This window comes from Perognathus longimembris, chromosome 27, assembly GCF_023159225.1.
Source record: "Perognathus longimembris pacificus isolate PPM17 chromosome 27, ASM2315922v1, whole genome shotgun sequence".
Lineage (NCBI taxonomy): Eukaryota > Metazoa > Chordata > Mammalia > Rodentia > Heteromyidae > Perognathus > Perognathus longimembris.
Window position 1 is genome coordinate 4,719,274 of NC_063187.1, and position 19,434 is coordinate 4,738,707.

Genomic DNA, 19,434 nt, shown 5'->3' on the forward strand with positions numbered 1-19,434 from the left:
GACCGTTCCGAGGAGCCCCACGCAGGCCCACGCAGGGCTGAGGACTGCTGGGCTGTACACCCCAGAATCCCTCTGTGTGGCTGGGGTTCCCCCCTAATCAGGATGGGCGTAGAGGCACATTTAAACTAAGTTATGCAAATGTTTCCCTCCCACCCACCCCACCCCCAAAAAAACACCCCTAGAGCTGAAGGTGGGCATGAGGGATGGGATTGGTACAGGGATGAAGACGGATATCCATCTGGGGTTTCATTTAGTCAGATAGAAAGAATGATTTGTGTTGATGAGGGAAGTTAGTCGGAAGGGAAATCGGAACCCCAAAACACGGGTGCCTGTTTGGCAGCACAGGCTCTCAGGGAACGTGTGTCAATGTCTTGATTTACCTGCGAGCGGATGGGAGGACGGCTCTAAGGAGCACTGTCAGGGGAGCACTCTGTCCATGGTGCTGAAGGCTGTCTCGGCCCACAGGGGCTCTGGGGGGTGGGGGTGGGGGGGCGGAGGGGTCTTGGAGGGGGAGGGAGAAGGGGCGAGAGACACCCAAGGAGAAAGCCCCCTTTGCAGCCCTGCGAGCTGGGGATGCACACGGGAATGGAGCGAAATCCGGGGTGCTCAGAAGGCGAATTCCGCCCCCCCCCCTTTTCGTATGGAGATTTTTTTTTTTTTTTCCTCCCCACATTGGTCTGAGCCAATCAGGTCAGAGATGGTTGCTGTTTTGCTCCTGAAAGGAGAAGCAAGGAGGTGGGGTGGGGGGGGCAGGGAGAGAGAGAAAGAGAGAGAGGGTGGCCACATTTCCCCCCCAGAGCCACGTGACCCGGCTCCCATGTGACACATTCCAGCGCCTTGGAAAGAGGAGGAGGGGGAGCGGGAGTGGGGCTGGGGGCGGGAGGCGGCTCAGCCCGGCCCTGCTTGGTGGCGGCGTCATCCTCGCCAGTAGGCCCGGTGTCACCGAGGAGGCCGAGAGGACCGACATGAATGCGTCCCCCCCAGGTTTTCCGGGGGGCTCTGCAAACTCCCATGCAAGCGCCACGCCTGACCTCAAAGACCCCGGGAGAAAGCGAGTCCAGATGGAGGTAGGTGATGGAGAGATCTGACCCACCCCCCACCCCCCTGCTTGGTAATCTGGGGTTCGGAGGGGGGGGTGGCTTCTTGGGGGGAGGTGGTGCCCCCGATCCTGTGCCCGCTGAGAGAGGCACAGATGGAAAGCCTGGATTCATTGATTGATTCGTCGTAAAAGAAAGCGCTCGTTGAATCCTGGAAAGAGAAAGGGAGCTGTTAGTGGAAGCAGCTGGTGTTCCGTGGCCCCTTAGTCTGGTCTGGGGGGCTGGGGGGGGGGTTCGGTTGCTCTCTGCCAGTTCCTAGGGCTGCTGGGGATCCGCCTTGTTTCCTCCCCCTGCTCCTGAGCCCGGAGCACCTGGCACAGAGCAGCCCAGCCACTGAGTCCCCATCTCACGGAATTGCCACCAAGATGGCCCTAGAGAAGTTCTTAAAGGAAGCACCCAAAGCTACAGGCAGAAATCTGCCAGAGACTCAGCTGTGTGTGTGTGTGTGTGTGTGTGTGAGAGAGAGAGAGAGAGAGAGCGAGAGAGAGAGAGAGAGAGAGAGAGGGTGTCATGGGGCTTGAACTCAGGGCCTGGGCGCTGTCCCTGAACTCTGTTTTGTTTTGTTTTTTACTCAAGGCTGGTGCTCTACCACTTGAGCCACAGCTCCACTTCTGGCTTTTTGTTAGTCCATTGGAGATAAGAGTCTCATGGACTTTCCTGTCCAGGCTGGCTTTGAACTCTGATCCTCAGATCTCCGTGTACAGAGTAGCTGGGATGACAGGATTACAGGCACGAGCCACCAACACCTGGCTATGACCTCAAATCTTGATATCTTTATTTCTACCCAGCACCACAAGAGGAGCTAGCACATTTGAATTTTGTCTTTTTTTTTTAAACAAATACTTAGGAAGTTGTATGTGGAAAGCACCATTCTAAGTAGTCATGTCATTCGTGTGTGTGTGTGTGAGAGAGAGAGAGAGAGAGAGAGAGAGAGAGAGAGAGTTCTAGGGCTTGAACTCAGGGCTTAGGTGCTATTCCTGAGCTTTTTTGCCCAAGGCTGGTGCTCTACCACTTGAGCCACAGCTCTACTTCCTGCTTTTTGGTGGTTCATTGGAGATAAGGCTTTTCTGCCTGGTCTGGCTTTGAACTGTGATCTCGGCCTCCTTTGAAGCTAGCATGACAGGCGTAAGCCACCAGCGCCTGGCTCAATTCATTCTTACCTCACACAGTTTGAAGAGGGGAAAAAATAAATAAATAAAAAGCCAGGGCACAGAGATGTTAAGGAACTGGGCTCAGGTCACTGAGTTTACAAATAGTAGACCTGGAATTTAGAGCCAAGAATCCAGACCGCACAGTCCGAGTTCCTGATGGCTTGCCTGTCTTATCTCAAAGGATGACGGCAGCGTTATGTGACTCTGAGTTCTCTTCAGCGGCGGCTACTGGAGGAAGGAATCAGCTTGCCTGGCCAATACAGATCCCTGGGGAAATCGATGATTAATTTTGAATTATCCCAACGGGCATATTCCGTACCCCCAAATAACCCAGTAAGTAATTGCTCGTTCTCTCTCTCTCTCTCTTGCTCGCGCTCTCTTGTGCTGTATAGATATTTGGTAGTAAGGCACTGTGTTGTTGCCATGGTGACCGAATGATGTCTAAAGGAAAAAAGTACCTGGATTACATCATGGCTGATTTTTTTTTCTTTTATATTGAATCTAGAAGCATCCTTTCATCAGACATAACCCTGGTCACAGGCCCTGCCTGGATGCACTGGTTTTTGCTTCTTCTTCTTTGTTGTTTTTCTAAGCACCCTCCACTTTGTTCTCAAAGGGATTAAAAACATTTGACACGATGTCCGTATCCTGGGTTGTGAAACAGAATAGATCCACAGCCTAATAATAATAATTATAATAATAATAGTATCAGGCTGCATAGTAAAAGAACCGAACACATCTCTCCTCGCCACGTCGGGCTTTCAGGGTGCCAGGAGAAACGTGCTCATTCCTTTTGTAAAGGTTGGAAATGCTGGAAGACTCCCTCTCTTTGTTCTGCGTGGATCTGGTTCCCCGAGCCATCCGGAAGTGACTAGGGCACAACCTCCAGAGGAGGAGGAGGTGGATCTGGTCCCCTTCCCCCCCGCACCCCCCCCCCCCCCCGCAGCCAGGACACAACCCCCAGAGGAGGAGGAGGTGGCAGGACATTGCAAATCGTTGACTGCAGGCTGCTCTTCCTGCAGTGCTTGCGGCGCAGTACTTTGGGGAGTAACTGCATCACTTGGAATAGTGAACCCCACTCTTCCAGCCCGGCGGAGAGCCTGTGGTCCCTGCTGAAATAAACAACAGGTCCCCAGGACAGAAGCCACACGTTTGCCGTGGTAGTCTTGTGGGGTGTGGCTGGGCGTGTGGCCCTCAGGAAATCTCCAGTAAATGTGGTTTGAGGACCCAATGCTGACATCTTTCTGCTGAAGGCACGTTTAGGCTCCTCAGCTCCGAGTTCAAAACCCGGTAACTACCAAAGCCAAAGCGGTGTTAGAAGTTTGGTGTATCTTTTCTCAGTCTGTGTGTGTGTGTGTGTGTGTGTGTGTGTGTGTGTGTGTGTGTGTAGACTGGTGTGAACTCAGGGCTTCACATAGTCATTCAGCCTTCTTGCTCACGGCTGGTGGTCTAACCACTTGGTCCACACCTCCATCCGGGCATTTGCTAGCTACTCAGAGATGGGGCTTTTCTACCTGGATTGTCTTCGAATTGGGGTCCTCCTGCTCTCAGCCCCTCCAGTAGCTGGGCTTGCAGACACAATCCACCCTGTGCCGGGCTCCGTTTCTCCCCGTTTTCCAGTGGTCCACCATGATAAGGAAGCAAATATTGATGGAGCTTGGGACCACACACTGTTCTCAGTTCCCTGTGTCCTCTGTCATATTTGTACAACCAATGGACAAGGGACACCCACACTCCCCGACAGTAAGCACAAAGTTGTCCATGTCAAGCACTTGGCTCCCGGCCACCCAGCGTGGCAGTGACCTGAGCCACTGAGCCTCAGGCCGGGTCGTGTTTAACGGATTTGGGTTTGCTTCTCATCGACCATGGGATTTGCAATGGCTTCCGGCAGTCAGTTCCTTAGCAGGCTGATGGTTCTTCGTGGACTGTACACCAGAGCTGGTCTGTGACATCTACATTTCCACAGTGGGCTTCCTCTCTTGTGCTTTTGTGCCAGTCCTAGGGCTTGAACTCAGGGCCTGGGTGCTTGTCCCTGAACTTTGTGCTCAAGGCTGGCGCTCTACCACTTGAACCAGAGCTCTGCTTCTGGCTTTGCTGGGGGGTAGTTTTCTAGAGATAAGAGTCTCATGGACTTTTCTAAACCAGCGCTGGCTTTGGATTGCGATCCTCAGATCTCAGTCTCCTGAGTAGCTGGGATTACAGGTGTGAGCACCGGTGCCCAGCTCTGTCTCAGTAAGATATGTGTGCATCCAGAAATGCTTGCTGGCGGGCTGGGGATATAGCCTAGTGGCAAGAGTGCCTGCCTCGGATACACGAGGCCCTAGGTTCGATTCCCCAGCACCACATATACAGAAAACGGCCAGAAGTGGCGCTGTGGCTCAAGTGGCAGAGTGCTAGCCTTGAGCGGGAAGAAGCCAGGGACAGTGCTCAGGCCCTGAGTCCAAGGCCCAGGACTGGCCAAAAAAAAAAAAAAAAAAAAAATGCTTGCTGGCGTGTTTCTGCAGGGTCCGTTGTAATGTCTCCCCTTCCCATCTCTGGCTGTGTTTACTTACGCTTTATTTTGCTTTTTGTCATCTTAAACAAGGATATGTGAAATGTTTTCAGAGAAACCAGGTGTTTTTTTTTTGTTTTTGAAACCAGGTGTTTTAATTGATCTTTTGTATTTGCTTGAGCTTGCTCGGCCTGTTTGCATGCTACCATTTGGACCATGCCTCCAGCCCAGCTTTTTGCTGGTTAACTGGAAATGGAGTCTTGAGGACTTTCCTACCCCATCTAGCTTCAAACCACAACCCTCCAGCTCTCAGCCTCCCGAGTAGCTAGGATTGCAGGTACGAGCCACAGGCACCCAGTGTTTTCTGGGAACGTGTTCTGACATGAATCCTGTATCAACTACCCCGTGGTTGGCACTAAGCCTTGAACCCGGGGCCTTGTTCATTTCACACGTGCACTCTGCCACTGTGCTACATTCCCGTCCGGGTTCTTTTCCTTCTTATCATTCCTTTGGAAGACTTCCTCTCCTTCCCACTCCACCCCAAGCTGCTCTCGGTCTTACTCTCCTCCGGCCTCAGCCTCCTGAGTAATCTCTGAACATCACCAATGTTGGTTAAACACCAGCAAACGCTCAGATGGAGAAAAAGAATTTTAAACTGCTGCCTGGAGCAGCCGCTGGTGTGTGTTGTGGTCTGCACACTGAAGGTTGAGGTTAGTTTCCCCTCCCTGCCCCCCATTTTTTTGTAACCTAGCTTTGTCTTTAGCCTGTCATACCAGGAATTCAAGCAGGCGGCTGCTTTTCCAAATCTGCAGTCACTGCGGCTTTCCGGCACTAGATGGCGGCCGGAGTCCAGATTCACCCAGGTTCACTGTGGGTGTGTGGCCACTGTCGTAGCACTAGAGGGCCAGCCAAGCCCAGGTTTCCCTCACATCTGCTGTCAGTGTGCTCAGCATGAACTAGGGAAGTACGCTGGCCTGTTCCTGTCTCCTGCCCATCCTGTCTCCTGGGGCCAGGGTAGCCCCCAATGCCACACACCCCACCTTCGGCTACACCCAAGCCCAAGCTACCAGGTCTAGGGGCTGGTAGAGGGCGCTGGTACCCACACATGTGCGTGGCAGCGGGCCCTGACTTTCAGAGGTTGCTGTCATGATGACAGAGGTTGAGGACAGCCCTCCTGCTACCTGCTCTACTGTTTCAGAATTCATGTGAGGGACAAAGACAGAAGGGGGCATGTCTGTGGTCTATGTCTGTGTTCCAGTCCTGGAGCTTGAACTCAGGACCTGGGCACTGTCCCTGAGCTTCTTTGTGCTCAAGGCTAACGCTCTACCACTGAGCCACAGAGCCACTTCTGGCTTTTTCAGAGTAGTTCATTGGAGATAAGAGTCTCACGGACTTTCCTGGCGGGCTGGCTCTGAGCCGTGGTCCTCAGATCTCAGCCTCCTGAGTCGCTAGCATGACAGGCGTGAGCCCCAGGCTTTGTATATAGAGGCAGCTCAAGCCTGCACAGGAAGGGTTTAAGGAAAAGCATCCACTGTCGTGGTATTAAAATGTGCAAGGCGGCTCCCTCCAGGGCAGTGCACGCGGGAGCCGCTCTCCTCTTGTCCTTTTAGAAAGTGCCCTGGCCTCTAGCCATGCTGAAGTCCAGTCCTCTCCCGGGCTCACGGGGGCCCGCGTGCTGCCCTGGGCTGGCCCGTGTTACTGGTGCACTCCGCAGATGTTTCACAGGCCGGCAGGGCCGTAGAGACTGCCATGGATTCCTGTGTCTGCATACCAAGTCTAGGAAGACCCAGCCATCTGAGTTTACACCCGGGCGGTGCAGAGGCTGGTGTCAGGAGCTGAAGCCCCCAGAGAGGATCTGGGGTGACCCCTTTCCACCTGTGACAGCTTCGCTCTTTCCACTTGGGAAAGGGGAAATTGTGCGATCTGGCTGAAAGGACAGAGGCCAGCCAGTGCCGTAGCACGCCTGTCGTCAGAGCTACTCAGCAGGCTGGGATCTGAGGATCACGGTTCAAAGCCAGCCTGGAGCGTGAAAGTCTGTGAGATACTTACCTCCAAGGAGCCATCAAAAAGCCAGAAGGGGTACTTTGCTTCACATGGTGGAGTGCTCGCCTTGAGTGAAAAAGCTCAGGGGCGGTGCCTAGGCCCTGAGTTCAAACCTCAGTGCCAGCACACACCATCGGGATGCACGCAGCCTGGGGAGGAGCTGAGCCCTGACAATACGGTCAGGGGCGACGCCATCTTCGGGCCGTGTGACAGTGTTTTAACCAGGGCCCGCTCTTCTCTTCCCACCAGAACTGACGAGAAGGCGGCAAGCATGGCCGCGCTCACGATGGACAGGAGTCGGCCACCGCTCCTCTTCCCGACCCTCTTGGTGCCCGTCCACAACCACAGCGACTCGGAGCCAGCCATGCCCCCACCCAGCCCCGGGCCGCTGGGACTAAACGAGGACCCCGGCTGGCCCGGCAACAGGACGACAGGCCCCCGGTACGCGCGGACCCCCGGGGAAGTGGCGGCGGCCAGCGTCTTCTTCGGGACCCTGTGGTTGTCCTCGGTCATTGGCAATTCGCTGGTGTGTTTGGTTATCCACAGGAGCCGCCGGGCGCAGTCCACCACCAACTACTTTGTGGTGTCCCTGGCGTGTGCCGATCTGCTGGCCAGCGTGGCGGGCGCGCCCTTCGTGCTGCTGCAGTTCGCGCTGGGCCGCTGGGCGCTGGGCGGGGCGGCCTGCAGGCTGGTGCGCTTTGCGCAGTACCTGACGCCCGGCGTGCAGAGCTCGGTCCTCCTGTGCATCTCCATCGACCGCTTCTACACCGTCGTCTACCCGCTCAGCTTCAAGGTGTCCCGGGAGAAGGCCAAGCGGATGATCGCCGCCTCGTGGCTGCTGGACGCGGCCCTGGCCAGCCCCGTGCTCTTCCTCTTCGGCCCGGCTGGGGACGGCCAGTGCCCGCACTTCCCCCCCGCGTCGTGGCAGGGGACGGCGTTCGCGGCGCTGCAGGTGCTGGCGGGCTTCGCCGTGCCCTCGTCGCTCCTCGTCCTGGTCTACCGCAGGGTGGTGAGGCACATCTGGAGGTTGGGTGGCGACGGCCGGGCGGTGCGCAGGACCATGAACGTCGTGCCCAGGACCAAGGTGCGGACGGTGCAGGTGTTCCTCCTGCTCAGCTTGCTCTTCCTGCTCTCCTGGCTGCCCTTCCACGTGGCACAACTGTGGCACCCTGGCGAGCGGGACGCCCGGCAGAGCGCGCTGGTGTTCACCGCCGTCGCCTGCGTGGCCTTCAGCTCTTCGGCCTCCAAGCCCGCGCTCTACGCCATCTCCAACGCCAACTTCAGGAGGGGCGTGAAGGAGACCTTCTGCATGTCCGCCACCAAGTGCTACCGCAGCAACGCCTACACCATCACCACCAGCTCCCGGATGGCCAAGCGGAACTACGTCGGCATCTCCGAGATCCCGCCCCTCGCCAAGGCCGGCACCAAAGACTCCATCTACGACGCCTTCGACCGGGAGGCCAAGGGGAAGAAGCTAGCCTGGCCCATCAACTCGAACCCGCCCAACACGTTCGTCTAATGCCTTGGTTCTTGCCGTTACTGTTACATGCCGGGTATTAAAATGCTCTGGACCAGGAAAAACAGAAAGGATTTGATGTATTTCCCCCCCCCCCCAACCCCCTAACTCTGCTTTCGGAGTCTTTTCTTTCTTTTGTGCTGGTCCTGGGGTTTGAACTCGGGGCCTGAGCGCTGTCCCTGAGCCTCTTTTGCTCAAGGTTGGCGCTCTAGCACTTGAGCCACAGCGCCACGTCTAGTCCGAGTCTCTTTCTCTAAGATGCTTTCATTGATTGGAATGGAGTGGGTTCCACAGAAGACCTTGTACCACAGAGTGCGTGAGTTGGTTGCCTAGAAAAAATGTACATTAGCCAGGTAAATCCCAGCTACTCAGGAGGCTGAAATCTGAGGATTGCAGTCCACAGCCAACCTGGGCAGGAAAGTCCGTGAGACTCTTATCTCCAATAAATTACCGCCCCCCCCACAAAAAAAAGCTGGAAGCGGAGCTGTGGCTCAAGTGATAGAGCACTAGCCTTGAGCAAAGCAGCTCAAGGACAGCGCCCAGGCCCTGATTTCAAGCTCCAGGATTGGCACCAAAGGAAAAAAAGAAAAATATACGTTAGTTACAATATAATTACAATGCAATTACAATGTGTATTAGTTAGATGCCGACAAGCATCTTTTCTCACTCAGTCTTGAGGAATCCTCTGCCTCATTGTTCTCTCCACACTGAGTTTTTGTAACTATGGGGGTTACATAGTTCAAACATTCTCAAAGATGCCAGTTTGGAACATTCCAGGAATTTTTCTTGCTTCTACCAAGCAGCATCTAGGAGGAGTGGGCACTGTCCATCTTCTCTCAATTGTCCTTTATACATGGGGATCTTTTCTCTTTTTTTTTTTTTTTTTCTGCCAGTACTAGGGCTTGAACTCAGGGCCTGGTGTTGTCCTTGAGCTTTTTTTTTTTTTTTTTTTGCTCAAGGCTGGCGCTCTACCACTTGAGCCACTGCTCATTTCCAACTTTGTGCTGGTTAGTTCTGCAGATAAAGAGTCTCATGGGTTTTCTTCTCCGGCTAGCTTCAAACTGTGATCCTCAGATCTCAAGCCTCCTGAGTAACTGGGATTACGGGCCTGAGCGCCAGTATTACGGCTTGAGCGCCAGTGCCCGGCTACATTGGAGATCTCGCTGGAAGCCTCCCATCCTTTAACCTCATGGCGAAACAATCAGGAGCCTTAGGTAGAAGATGCGTGGCGTTGCCTAGTTTTCTCTCTTTGAAGTTGTCCCCATCTGTTATAAGCACAAATAAAAGAAACAAGAAATTAGAGTCAGCACAGAGGGGGCCAAGCTCATAGCATCAGAAGCTGAACTTGTAACTAAAGAGGTGAAGTCAGGGTCAATCAAAAGCCTTCTGCACCCCCAGTTCAGCACTGCTTCACCCCTGCCCCCCCCTCCCCCCCCCCACCCCCGCCATGGGCCAAGTAGGAAGAAGACAGCAGCGCCCCGGCTTCCCTTCACCCTCCGCCCATCCATTCATCCAAGAAACTAAGAACCTGGACACAGACGCAGGTTCCCGACATGGCCACTTGGTGGCAGTGTGGGACCGCGGAGCCCCCGGACCCACTGAGATCAATCCATCAGGGAGCTCAAAGCACAAAACTCCACCATGCCAGATGACATTCCCACACCACACGACACCCGCAGACACGCACCTGCCAGTCACAAGGTGATTTAATCCCACAGAACCCCCAAACTGGCAGTGGCCAAGGCCTCTCCTCTACCCCCGTTAGCATTGGGACTCAGAATGCGCATCCGGATGGAAATGAAGGTATGGTAGAAGTGGTAGAGCACCAGCCTCGAGTGCAAATGTCAAGCTAAAGTGAAGGCCAAGTCCAAACCCTAGGACCAGTGCACACCAGCTCTCCCATGTGTACACACCACACACCTCCCTTAGGGAAAATTTCAGATAAGGCCTCAATGAAAGTTACTGTCAGGTCCACCCCCAGGAGTACCTGTGTTACCTGGGTAGCTGGCATACCTGAAGGCAGGTACCTCCCCCTTCCCTGAGATCACATCCAATCCACCCGGCCATACCCTCTCCAAATACTTGCTAGGCAGGAAGAGCTTAAAGCTGGGGTGCAGAACACAGAGGGAAGCCAACTTTGATGGGAGCAAGGCCGGGGTTCTCAAAATCACTGGAAAGTCAGCAAGGGAACGTGACTTGATTGACCCCCAGTACACTGGGTCACCGTTGGGGAGCACAAAAGTTGAGAGCAGGTGCTAACAAGGCAGCTTCGGTGACTGCAAGGTGAGGCCCAAAGGAAAGCCAAAGGCAGGACTAACCGGGGAACACAACTACTGTAAAGAATATGGATGTGAGGCTACTAGGGGTGTGTGGCTCAAGTCCTTGCCTGAAATATACAAGGCCCGGGGTTGGGTCCCCAATACTGAGAAATCACAATGACTACAAAAGCCCCTTTGAATAGTATTGTCTTGCTGGTACCAAAGCTTGGGCTCACAGCTTTGTGTTCGAACAACTGTTTTTGCTCATGGCCAACACGCTAACACTTGAGCCATGCCTCCAGGCTGGCCTTTTGCTAGTTAACTGAAGATGGAGACTCAACTCTTTAGTCCAGGCTGACTTTGAACTGCAGTCTTCCAGGACTCACTCTCCTGAGCAAGATTACAGGCATGAGCCACCAGCACCCAGGCCTTCGCTAATGAAAAATTTGCAATTGCCATGATGTTTTACGATTGTAGGAGACTGGGAAATGCTGTGTTTTTTTCCGATTATCAGCTGGGCACATACAGACTGGGCGGGGAGCCTGGAGCTCTGCAGAGGGAACTTTGGGCTCCTGATGGGGGATGCCAGGCCCCCAGGGTCCATCCACCATGCTGGGGGCTGGGGTGGATTTGCACCCCTACTTTTCCTGATTGGAGACTCAACCTGAGGAGCAGTGGGGCCCAAGAGTGGAGACTGCCTTCCCCAGTGAGCCCCAAGTTCTGACACCACGTCCAGAGCAACTGGGGCTAGGAGGGTAGTCTGCAAACTGATTGTGGAGTCTGGAATCTGAAAAGCAGGAAGGGGGGTTAGGGCCATCTTTGTCACTGTCCTGTGGAAGATGTTATAGACTATTAAAAACTAAAATGAAATACGTATTTAAGGAAAACCAGAGATCTGTATGGGCCATCTATTGCTGAATAGCAAGTTACCTCTTTGCTTTCTAGTATTGGGGATTGAATCCTGGGCTTCATGCTTGATAGACATGTGATTTTACCACTTGAGACACACTCACAGTTGTTTTATTTTTATATTTATCTTGGTGGTACTGAAATTTTCCTTTTTATCTTTCTTTTGCTGGTACTGAAGTTTGAACTCAAGTCCTTGGGCCCACTCAGCTTGTTTGCTTAACTGGTGCTCTACTACTTGAGCCACACCTCCAGCCTGGCTTTTTGCTGGTTGTTTTGGAGTCTCACAGACTTTTCTGCCCCCACTGATTTTGAACCACGATATTCTCATGCAAGGTGACTCACAAATGGACCCAAGACCGAGTCTTCTCTCTAAATCGCACAGTTTTTAAAAATGATGCTAAGCAAATAGACATATTTACAGTACTCTGAAAAAGACAACTGGACAAGTTTCTGGTGAAGATACTTTATTTTTCATAAAAATATAATTGTACAATGCTCTTCAGGAAAAAAAATCCTTCAATGCCCCAAATACCATGTGGCTTAATAATTGTCCTCCTTTTAAGAACAAAAGAGGTAATTGATATTACACATCTGATTTGTGAAATACAGCATTTATGGTTTTTCTTTAGGTTTTATTTGCCTTTAACTAAAGATTAAGTCCAGTTTAAAGTTATACTTTCTGTAATTAGCCAAATCAAATCTATCATAATTGAAAGATGATAGGTTAAAATAAAATGCGAACTGGTGATGCTAAGTTTTGTCAATTAGCTGGCAAACAGTGATAGCTGTGATTTAGACAGAACAGAGAGATTTTTGACCAAATAGGGGGGAAAAAAAGTTTGAAGGGCTTCATCTGGGGAGTTGCTGATGCTGAGATTCTGCCAGGTGGCTGGGGTGCACACCACGCCCCCGCCCCCCAACGTCCCTACTTCCCTGCCTTTCTCTGGGGAAGAAGGAAAGGAGAACAGGAGCTATGGGGGGGGGGGGGGAAGGAAGGGGCTGTGCTCAGTGGTCAGCCCCAGTGGAATAGCAGAGGTGAGGTGCCCTGCACATGGGAGGGGGGGAGGAGGAGAGGGAAGGGGAGGGAGGGAAGAAGGGAAGGAAAGAGCAGGGAGGTGGCGTGGGGGAAGAAGGGGAAGGGACAAGGGGGAGGCGAAGTCCCATGGCTTTGATCAAAGGGAACACATGCTTCTAGGCTGCCAAAGCATGCGGCCAGCACGGTTCCCATTGCGATCCAACTCCTTTTCAGAGACCAGGAGATTCACTTGATCTGATGCAGTCCAAAACCATGTGGGAAAAAAAATCAAATGGTGCCCCGGGCACAGGGACCACCAGACCAAGGACTCCTTGATGCCCCTTTTGGAATGTCTGCTGTGAAATGACATCGGGGCGATCAGAAGATAGTAAATTCAGCACAGACAGGAACAAAGATAGACCATTGAGTCAAGCAGGGGACAATCCACAACCCCGAGCCGCATTTAAGTGCTGGGGCGTGGCCAAGCCATCTCCACGCGGTCTATACCACGGCCCTAGGAAGACATTAGACACGTGGGAACGCAACGCAGAAACCCGGCCTGCCGGCTGCTCTCACCAGTAACCCGAGCGTGGACTGCGCACTGAGGGCAGAGCAGAGCAGAGGAACACTTCCCTCTCACCGGGATGCACCCTGGGCGGCCCATAGACAGTCTAGGTGCCACCCTGCCTCGCAACTGCGGTAACACTGTCTTTCTTAGGGTGACGATCAGAATGGTGTGGCAGGAAGGGAAGGAGGGGGCATGGGTGACAGTCACAGGGATGAGGGCTCCTAGAAGTGAGGCATGCTGGGACCCGCACAGCCATGCCTGCCCTGCCACCCCCTGCCTGCCCTGTCACCCTCCTCCTCCTCCTCTGGACCACAGGACCCAGACTGAGACACACCTAGGAGGACACTCGGGCCAGGAGGAGGCCGAGTCCTGGTGTTTGCCAGCCCTACACCCTGGCTCTGCCCCAGAGAGGGAGGCCCAGACTTGGTGTCAACATCCGTTTCCCCATCTTCTTCACAAAGTTGAATGAACTGGGAACACAAACAGGCCAGTCCTCCAAACAGACAGACAGACACATACATACACACACACGGGTGACTGGTGGCTGCTCTGGTTAAAAATCGAATGTGACTACTCTCCACGTGTCCACTTGGCCACAGCAAAAGTGTAAATACAGCTGGGAAGACAGCAGCGGCCCAGACGGGCTGCCACAGGGCCTCGTGGTGGGGTTCGTGGGAGCTGCCACGGGGCCTCCACAGTGGGTTTGGCTGACATGTACATTATTGGCACAGGTGTGGATTTAACAACAGAGATGGTAGTTCACGAACGCTTATGCTGGAAGGGCTGAGCAATCATGGATGGAGCCAGAAATACACTTGACTCAAGTCAGTATAAAGACCCAGCACCTGTCAGCCCATTTGGTTTCTCCTTGTGGGGTGACCAAAATGAGAGGAGGTGACACCCAAACACAAGCAAACACACGCATGCACACACACATGCATGCACTGCGTCCATACACCCGATTACATGGAAAGAACATCAATTAACCAAAGAAGCCATGTGGAGTTCAGGTACCAAGACCCAGTCTTCACCCGTTTTCTATTCCCGGTTTTCGAGCATCGCCACACTTGAACGTGGCAGGCATGGTGGGGTTAGGGCAGAAACTCCACGCTCTGATCTGCGATCCACACTCGCTTGCACAACTGGCAGATGCCACAGACTCTCAGAGTCGGGGGGCCAGGGCGCCCTTCGTGGCAATCAGAGCTCCTCACAGACCTTCACCCTGCAAAACACCAGGTTCACTGGTTGGTGAAGTCTGCCCAGCCTGTCCCACAATTCATGGGCTCTGCTTTTTAAATGTTGTATCAGGCCAGGTGCTGGTGACTCACACCTGTAATCCTAGCTACTCGAGGCTGAGATCTAAGGATCGCGGTTTCGAGCCAGCCCAGGCAAAAAAGTCTCCATGAGCCTCTTACCTGCAATGAACCACCAAAAAGCCAAAAGTGGAGCTGTGGCTCAAATGGTAGAGCAGTAACCATGAGTAAGAGAGCTTAGAGACAGCACCCAGGCCCTCAGTTCAAATCCCATGACCAGGGCTGGGAATATGGCCTAGGGGCAAGAGTGCTTGCCTCCTACACATGAAGCTCTCGGTTCGATTCCCCAGCACCACATATATGGGTGCTGTGGCTCAGGTGGCAGAGTGCTAGCCTTGAGCGGGAAGAAGCCAGGGACAGTGCTCAGGCCCTGAGTCCAAGGCCCAGGACTGGCCAAAAAAATAACAAATACCATGACCAATCGAAACAAAAAATGCAAACCAAGAGACAAGTAGGCAAATTTTGCTTTTTTCATTATTCAGTTTGGACTCAGGTGCATCGCTCCCTCATTTAATAAACATCAAGTCAATCTTTTCAACTTCATGCACAGTTTATAAAAGGTGACACCTTCTCCTGTCTAAGCACTTGTAAGCAGGAGCCCCACCATTGTATTTCTTGTAATTACTCAGTGTCACCAGACTAACTGCAGAAATGAGGCCCATGCTGGCATCTTATTCCTTTTTCTTAGATGGCTAATGTAAGGTCCTCCCTAACTAGTCCAAGCTGGCCCAGAGCTCACATTCCTGCCTCAGCCTCCCAAGTCCTGGGACTCCCCAGGAGTGCCACCATGGTAGGCCCAACATCACATAGTCTTCACTACTGAACAAGTAGTGTTTGCATAGCACACGGCCTCCCTTACACCATCAAGAGAAACAAATGCAAGCCGAAGTACAGGGCCATGTCCAACTTCTGAGATAAAGGCAGCAGCCAATCTTTCTGACCTTGGGCTCCGACGCCACCGTGGAGCCACACAGAGAACAAGAGAAGCTCATTTCCTCAAAACTGACACTTCTTGCATCAAGGCCATCCAGAATGGAGATGCCTGGGGGTGGGGGGGGGGAGGAGGGCCGCCAACCAGACCTGGGAGAGGCTAGCACTAGACAAGAACCTTCCATTCCACAAAACTCAACCCACACGCAGCCAACCTAGGCGTCCATCCCCACAAGCAAGATCTGGTCCTGGGGTTGGAATGACCATGGGGCCTCGTCATCTCTTCCACGATACCTCACAGCTCACAGTGTGCTTTCGCCTTGCTACAAAGATGGCCCGTGAGCAACCCTGGTTTAACCGCCACCACTGCGCCAGGGGGCCCTGGGAGACTCACCCAGCCCTCTCCTAATTCTTTCATTTTGTGGGAGCTGGGATCGAACCCAAGGGCCTTGGGCATGCTAAGCATATAGTGTGTACTCCTAAAGAATTATGAGTATAAACCTTCATTCCAATTATTAAATATTTAGCTTAGGTGAAAGTTCTTGTGAGCTCTAAATAGTAAGTGGTGCCACTCCTGCTTATGGAATGAGCTCTTGCTATGTGGTCCAGGCCAGCCTTGAACTCAAGATCTCCCTTGCCTCAACTTCCTGAGTGCTAGGATGACAGGTATGCACCACATGCTTGACCTTCACTTGCTCTCTATAAACACCATGGAAACCACACTTCAGTTTGGAGAACACACACAGCCACTTCAGCTGCACCTGTGCGCTGCATACACACATCAAGCTCATGCTTTAAGCATGAACATCATATACCAGACACACACACACATCACACACGCACACCCGGCCTGCGGGCTGCCCCAGGGTGGGTGCTGTACGCACAGGAATTGCTGGCGGCGTCTGCCTTGCCGGTCTTGCCGAGCCTGCTGGTGCTCTGCTGAGATTTGCTCTGCTCTTCCGCAGTGAGCAGGGCCTTGATCTCAGAAGGGATCTTGCCTTGGTCCATGGCCACGCACCACTGCTTGTACTGGAAGAGAGAAGCAAGTATAGGTGACACACATACACACATATACACACACACACACGGCTGCAGCTTCCACACCATGACTACATGATAGCAAGGCGAGCCCAATTTCTGCCTGGCTGCGGGGGCTGCTCTAGCCTTTCAGAGCTCAGGCTGGCATTGCCACTGCCCCCCGCCCACTGCCATCACCCCATACTGAATGAATAAACACGTAAATTCACTCGCCCACTGTCACCCAGCATTCTACTGCATTGCTGCAACTGGAAATAGATAACGTGTGATGTGATTTAAGACAAGAATTGCTAGACAGCCCAGGCTGGCCTCAATCTAGTCATCCTCCCACTTGGGCCTTCAGATGCTGGGATTACAAGCAGGTGCCACCATGCCTGGCTACCCAGTAGTCCCAGTAGTGTATAAATGTAGAGCCTTTTTGTAGCCAAGGTGGTTTTCTAGTTTCTTCTCTCACTAGCAATCTACCCATGGAACCTGCCCTGCACCAAGCAGTGAGGCAGTGTAAGCCTATTATGCACGTACACACACCTGTACACACATGCATGCACACGCACTAGCACATACACACATTCACCAGCTACCAGAGGACTAGCCTTTGCAGAGACCCAGCAGGGCAGGCCGCTCCATTTTGAGGAGCCTGTGAGCGCCAGGCGGCACTGAGGGTGCTGCTACCACCAGGTAGCACGGAGGGCATCCCACCATTACCATGTCCAGCTCCTCTCGGAGGGCACAGATGGCCCGCTCTCGGCTGGACACCAATTCCTCCAGGTACTGGTAGCGGAGCTTCTTCCGGGCACGGCACTCCCGGGCACTCTGCCGGCTCCTCTCCAGCTTGGCTTTCAGGTCAATTTTGGCCGGCTTCCGGCCTCGCTTGCCTGGCTTCTTCACTTTGCCACCTACCACCTGCAGCAGGAGAGAAGGCACCACTGGGCATAGCCGCTGTGCTCCAGTGGCCCGCTTGCACGGCCAGGGCACGGCTGGATAGCCTTTGATCAACCAGAGCCCTCCCCAGGACACTCATGGCAAGAGGGGGGTGCAAAGAGGCTTTCACTAGCAACTCAATCATAGTTAAGTTTAAGCTGGGCACCTGTGGCTCACGCCTGTCATCCCAGCTACTCAGGGGGCTGAGAGGTGAGGATTGCAGTTCAAAGACAGCCAGGGCAGCAAAGTCCATGAGTACCTCCAATAAACTACTCAGAAAAAGCTGGAAGCGGTGCTGTCGCTTAACCTTAAGCACAAAGAGGCTCAGGGAGAGCACCAGGACCAGTAAAAATAAACAAACAAATAATAAAAATTAAGTTTAGATACTTTAACAGTATACTTTTCAGGTCATATGGAGGTAGCTAATATACTGTGTTTAGATTATGAAGAATTTTTAACACCTGAGGAAGTAAAAACCCCACAGTAAAAATTATAAGCTCGGTGGCTGGGGATATAGCCTAGTGGCAAGAGTGCCTGCCTCGGATACATGAGGCCCTAGGTTCGATTCCCCAGCACCACATATACAGAAAACGGCCAGAAGCGGTGCTGTGGCTCAAGTGGCAGAGTGCTAGCCTTGAGCGGGAAAAAGCCAGGGACAGTGCTCAGGCCCTGAGTCCAAGGCCCAGGACTGGCCAAAAAAAAAAAAAAAAAATTATAAGCTCATTATGATCGCCATGTTAACGACTCAACAAAGAAGTCCATGACGACTTCTCTGAGTATAAATTGCTTTATCTGTGTTTCATGCTTATCATGAAAGAAATACATAACACGCATATAAAACTCTATGAGGAATGATGTACCTCAAGTGATTTAGTTTAGGAAAGGTGAAAAGTCCAGACAGTGATGGATATTAAATAGATTAATAGGAAATTCAAGATTTTCTCTCTCTTTATGTGCCAGTCCTGGGGCTTGAACCTAAGGGCCTGGACACTATTCCTTAGCTTTTCTGCTAGTTAATTGGAGTTAAGGGTCTCAGAGAGTTTTCTGAACCTGAATGCTCGGATTTCCGCTGCAAGAGTGGCTAGGATTAGGAGCTGAGCCACGGCCCTGGCTCCAAGTGCTCTTCTTGGAGGTATTCTTGAGCAGGTGAGCCTTGGGTTCTGGCCACAGAACCCCTGGAGCTCAGCAGAGCCCCACCACGCCCAGGCAAGGAGGGAACAGGGGGGCTGTGTATAGGGGGGTGGTCTGAGTGAGGATCAAGAGGGGGGGGCCACAGGGTGCACAAACACTAGTTAGTAGCTGTGAACCCGGGCTGGTGGGAGCCCACGAAGAAAAGGCCAGAGGCCATGTCCAGGCTTTGGACCAACTGGGTTGCCAGAGGGGTGAGAATTCAGAGAGAGGGCCATTCTGGGCACCATACAGCCAGTGCTGGTGGGGAACTTCCATATTATCCTAAGTGGAGGCCCAGGCCCCGAGGCCCGCACACCCCACAGGCCTAGGGCGCCACAGGCCCAGAGGCCGGGCAGCACTGGGGGTGTGGGGGGAAGCAGGAGGAGGCGGGGCCCGCTGGTGCTCCGGGCCCCCCACTTCACGTCCACCCCGGCCCCGCGCCCTCCCCACCGCCCCCCCCCCCACATCCCCTCGCGACCCCCTACGCCCACCTTGCTGTCGTCCATGGCCGCAGGCCGCCACCCGGCCCAGGCGCCCCCGAGAACGGGATGAGGTCCGCCGCCTCCTTCCTCCCCCGGCCCGCCTCCCCGCAGCCGTCGTCCCCGGGCCCTGAGGCCGCCTCAAGACCGGCGAAGCGGACGCCGGGGCCCGCCGCGAACGCCCCGCTGCGGGGCCACCGCCTCCGCCGCACGCCCCATGACGGCCTCGGGGTGTTTACAGATGCCCGCAGACTGGCCGGGACTGGAGACGGCAGGACCTCGGCGGCCGCCGTGCCCGCGCGGAATTCTGGGAATTGTAGTCTTCTCTTCCCCGTAGTCTGTACGAGGCAGGCTGGGAAAGAACTACAAGTCCCACAGAGCCTCGGCCAGGGGCGGCTGTTGTTCGGAGGCCCACTAGCGCCCAGCAGCCGGGCCGGGGCAGGGAGCCAGGGAAACTACGGCTCCCACAATGCTCTGGGCCTAGTGTTTGGGCCCCCGACCTGGAGGACAGGAGTCTGAGGATCGCGGTTCGAAA

General features: G+C 53.7%; 2 protein-coding genes across 4 annotated transcripts; one reads left to right on the plus strand and one right to left on the minus strand.

The window, feature by feature from the left end:
* The first annotated feature begins 932 nt into the window (after positions 1–932).
* Positions 933–8,348, plus strand: Gpr19 (G protein-coupled receptor 19). Of its 2 annotated transcripts, XM_048335142.1 has the most exons (3): positions 1,002–1,067; positions 2,430–2,581; positions 7,032–8,348. In XM_048335142.1, the coding sequence occupies exon 3, from the start codon at positions 7,054–7,056 to the stop codon at positions 8,299–8,301; it is 1,248 nt and encodes a 415-aa protein (XP_048191099.1). In that variant the 5' UTR covers positions 1,002–1,067; positions 2,430–2,581; positions 7,032–7,053; the 3' UTR covers positions 8,302–8,348. The 2 variants fall into 2 exon arrangements, with proteins under 2 accessions (XP_048191098.1, XP_048191099.1); XM_048335141.1 differs by lacking the exon at positions 2,430–2,581 and having other exon boundaries at positions 933–1,067.
* A 1,049-nt stretch (positions 8,349–9,397) lies between these two features.
* On the minus strand, positions 9,398–19,095 carry Crebl2 (cAMP responsive element binding protein like 2). 2 transcript variants are annotated; one of them, XM_048335144.1, is made up of 4 exons: positions 18,912–19,095; positions 17,035–17,232; positions 16,176–16,320; positions 9,398–9,563 (listed from the first exon to the last, which is right to left on the minus strand). In XM_048335144.1, exons 1-4 carry the CDS (start codon positions 18,924–18,926, stop codon positions 9,445–9,447), a joined length of 477 nt encoding a protein of 158 aa, XP_048191101.1. In that variant the 5' UTR covers positions 18,927–19,095; the 3' UTR covers positions 9,398–9,444. The 2 variants fall into 2 exon arrangements, with proteins under 2 accessions (XP_048191101.1, XP_048191102.1); XM_048335145.1 differs by lacking the exon at positions 9,398–9,563 and adding an exon at positions 13,342–14,270 and having other exon boundaries at positions 18,912–19,067.
* Positions 19,096–19,434: the final 339 nt, after the last annotated feature.

What these genes read in the sequence shown, in the direction of transcription:
- Crebl2 (XM_048335144.1), bottom strand. An exon ending in TCCGAGAGGAGCTGGACATG is followed by an intron (nt 16,321 to 17,034) that starts GTAATGGTGGGA and finishes TCTCTCTTCCAG; the next exon opens with TACAAGCAGTGGTGCGTGGC. An exon ending in AGACGCCGCCAGCAATTCCT is followed by an intron (nt 9,564 to 16,175) that starts GTGCGTACAGCA and finishes TGCTTATAACAG; the next exon opens with ATGGGGACAACTTCAAAGAG.
- Gpr19 (XM_048335141.1), top strand. Translation starts at nt 970, where the DNA reads ATGCGTCCCCCCCAGGTTTTCCGGGGGGCTCTGCAAACTCCCATGCAA. An exon ending in GAAAGCGAGTCCAGATGGAG is followed by an intron (nt 1,068 to 7,031) that starts GTAGGTGATGGA and finishes TCTTCCCACCAG; the next exon opens with AACTGACGAGAAGGCGGCAA.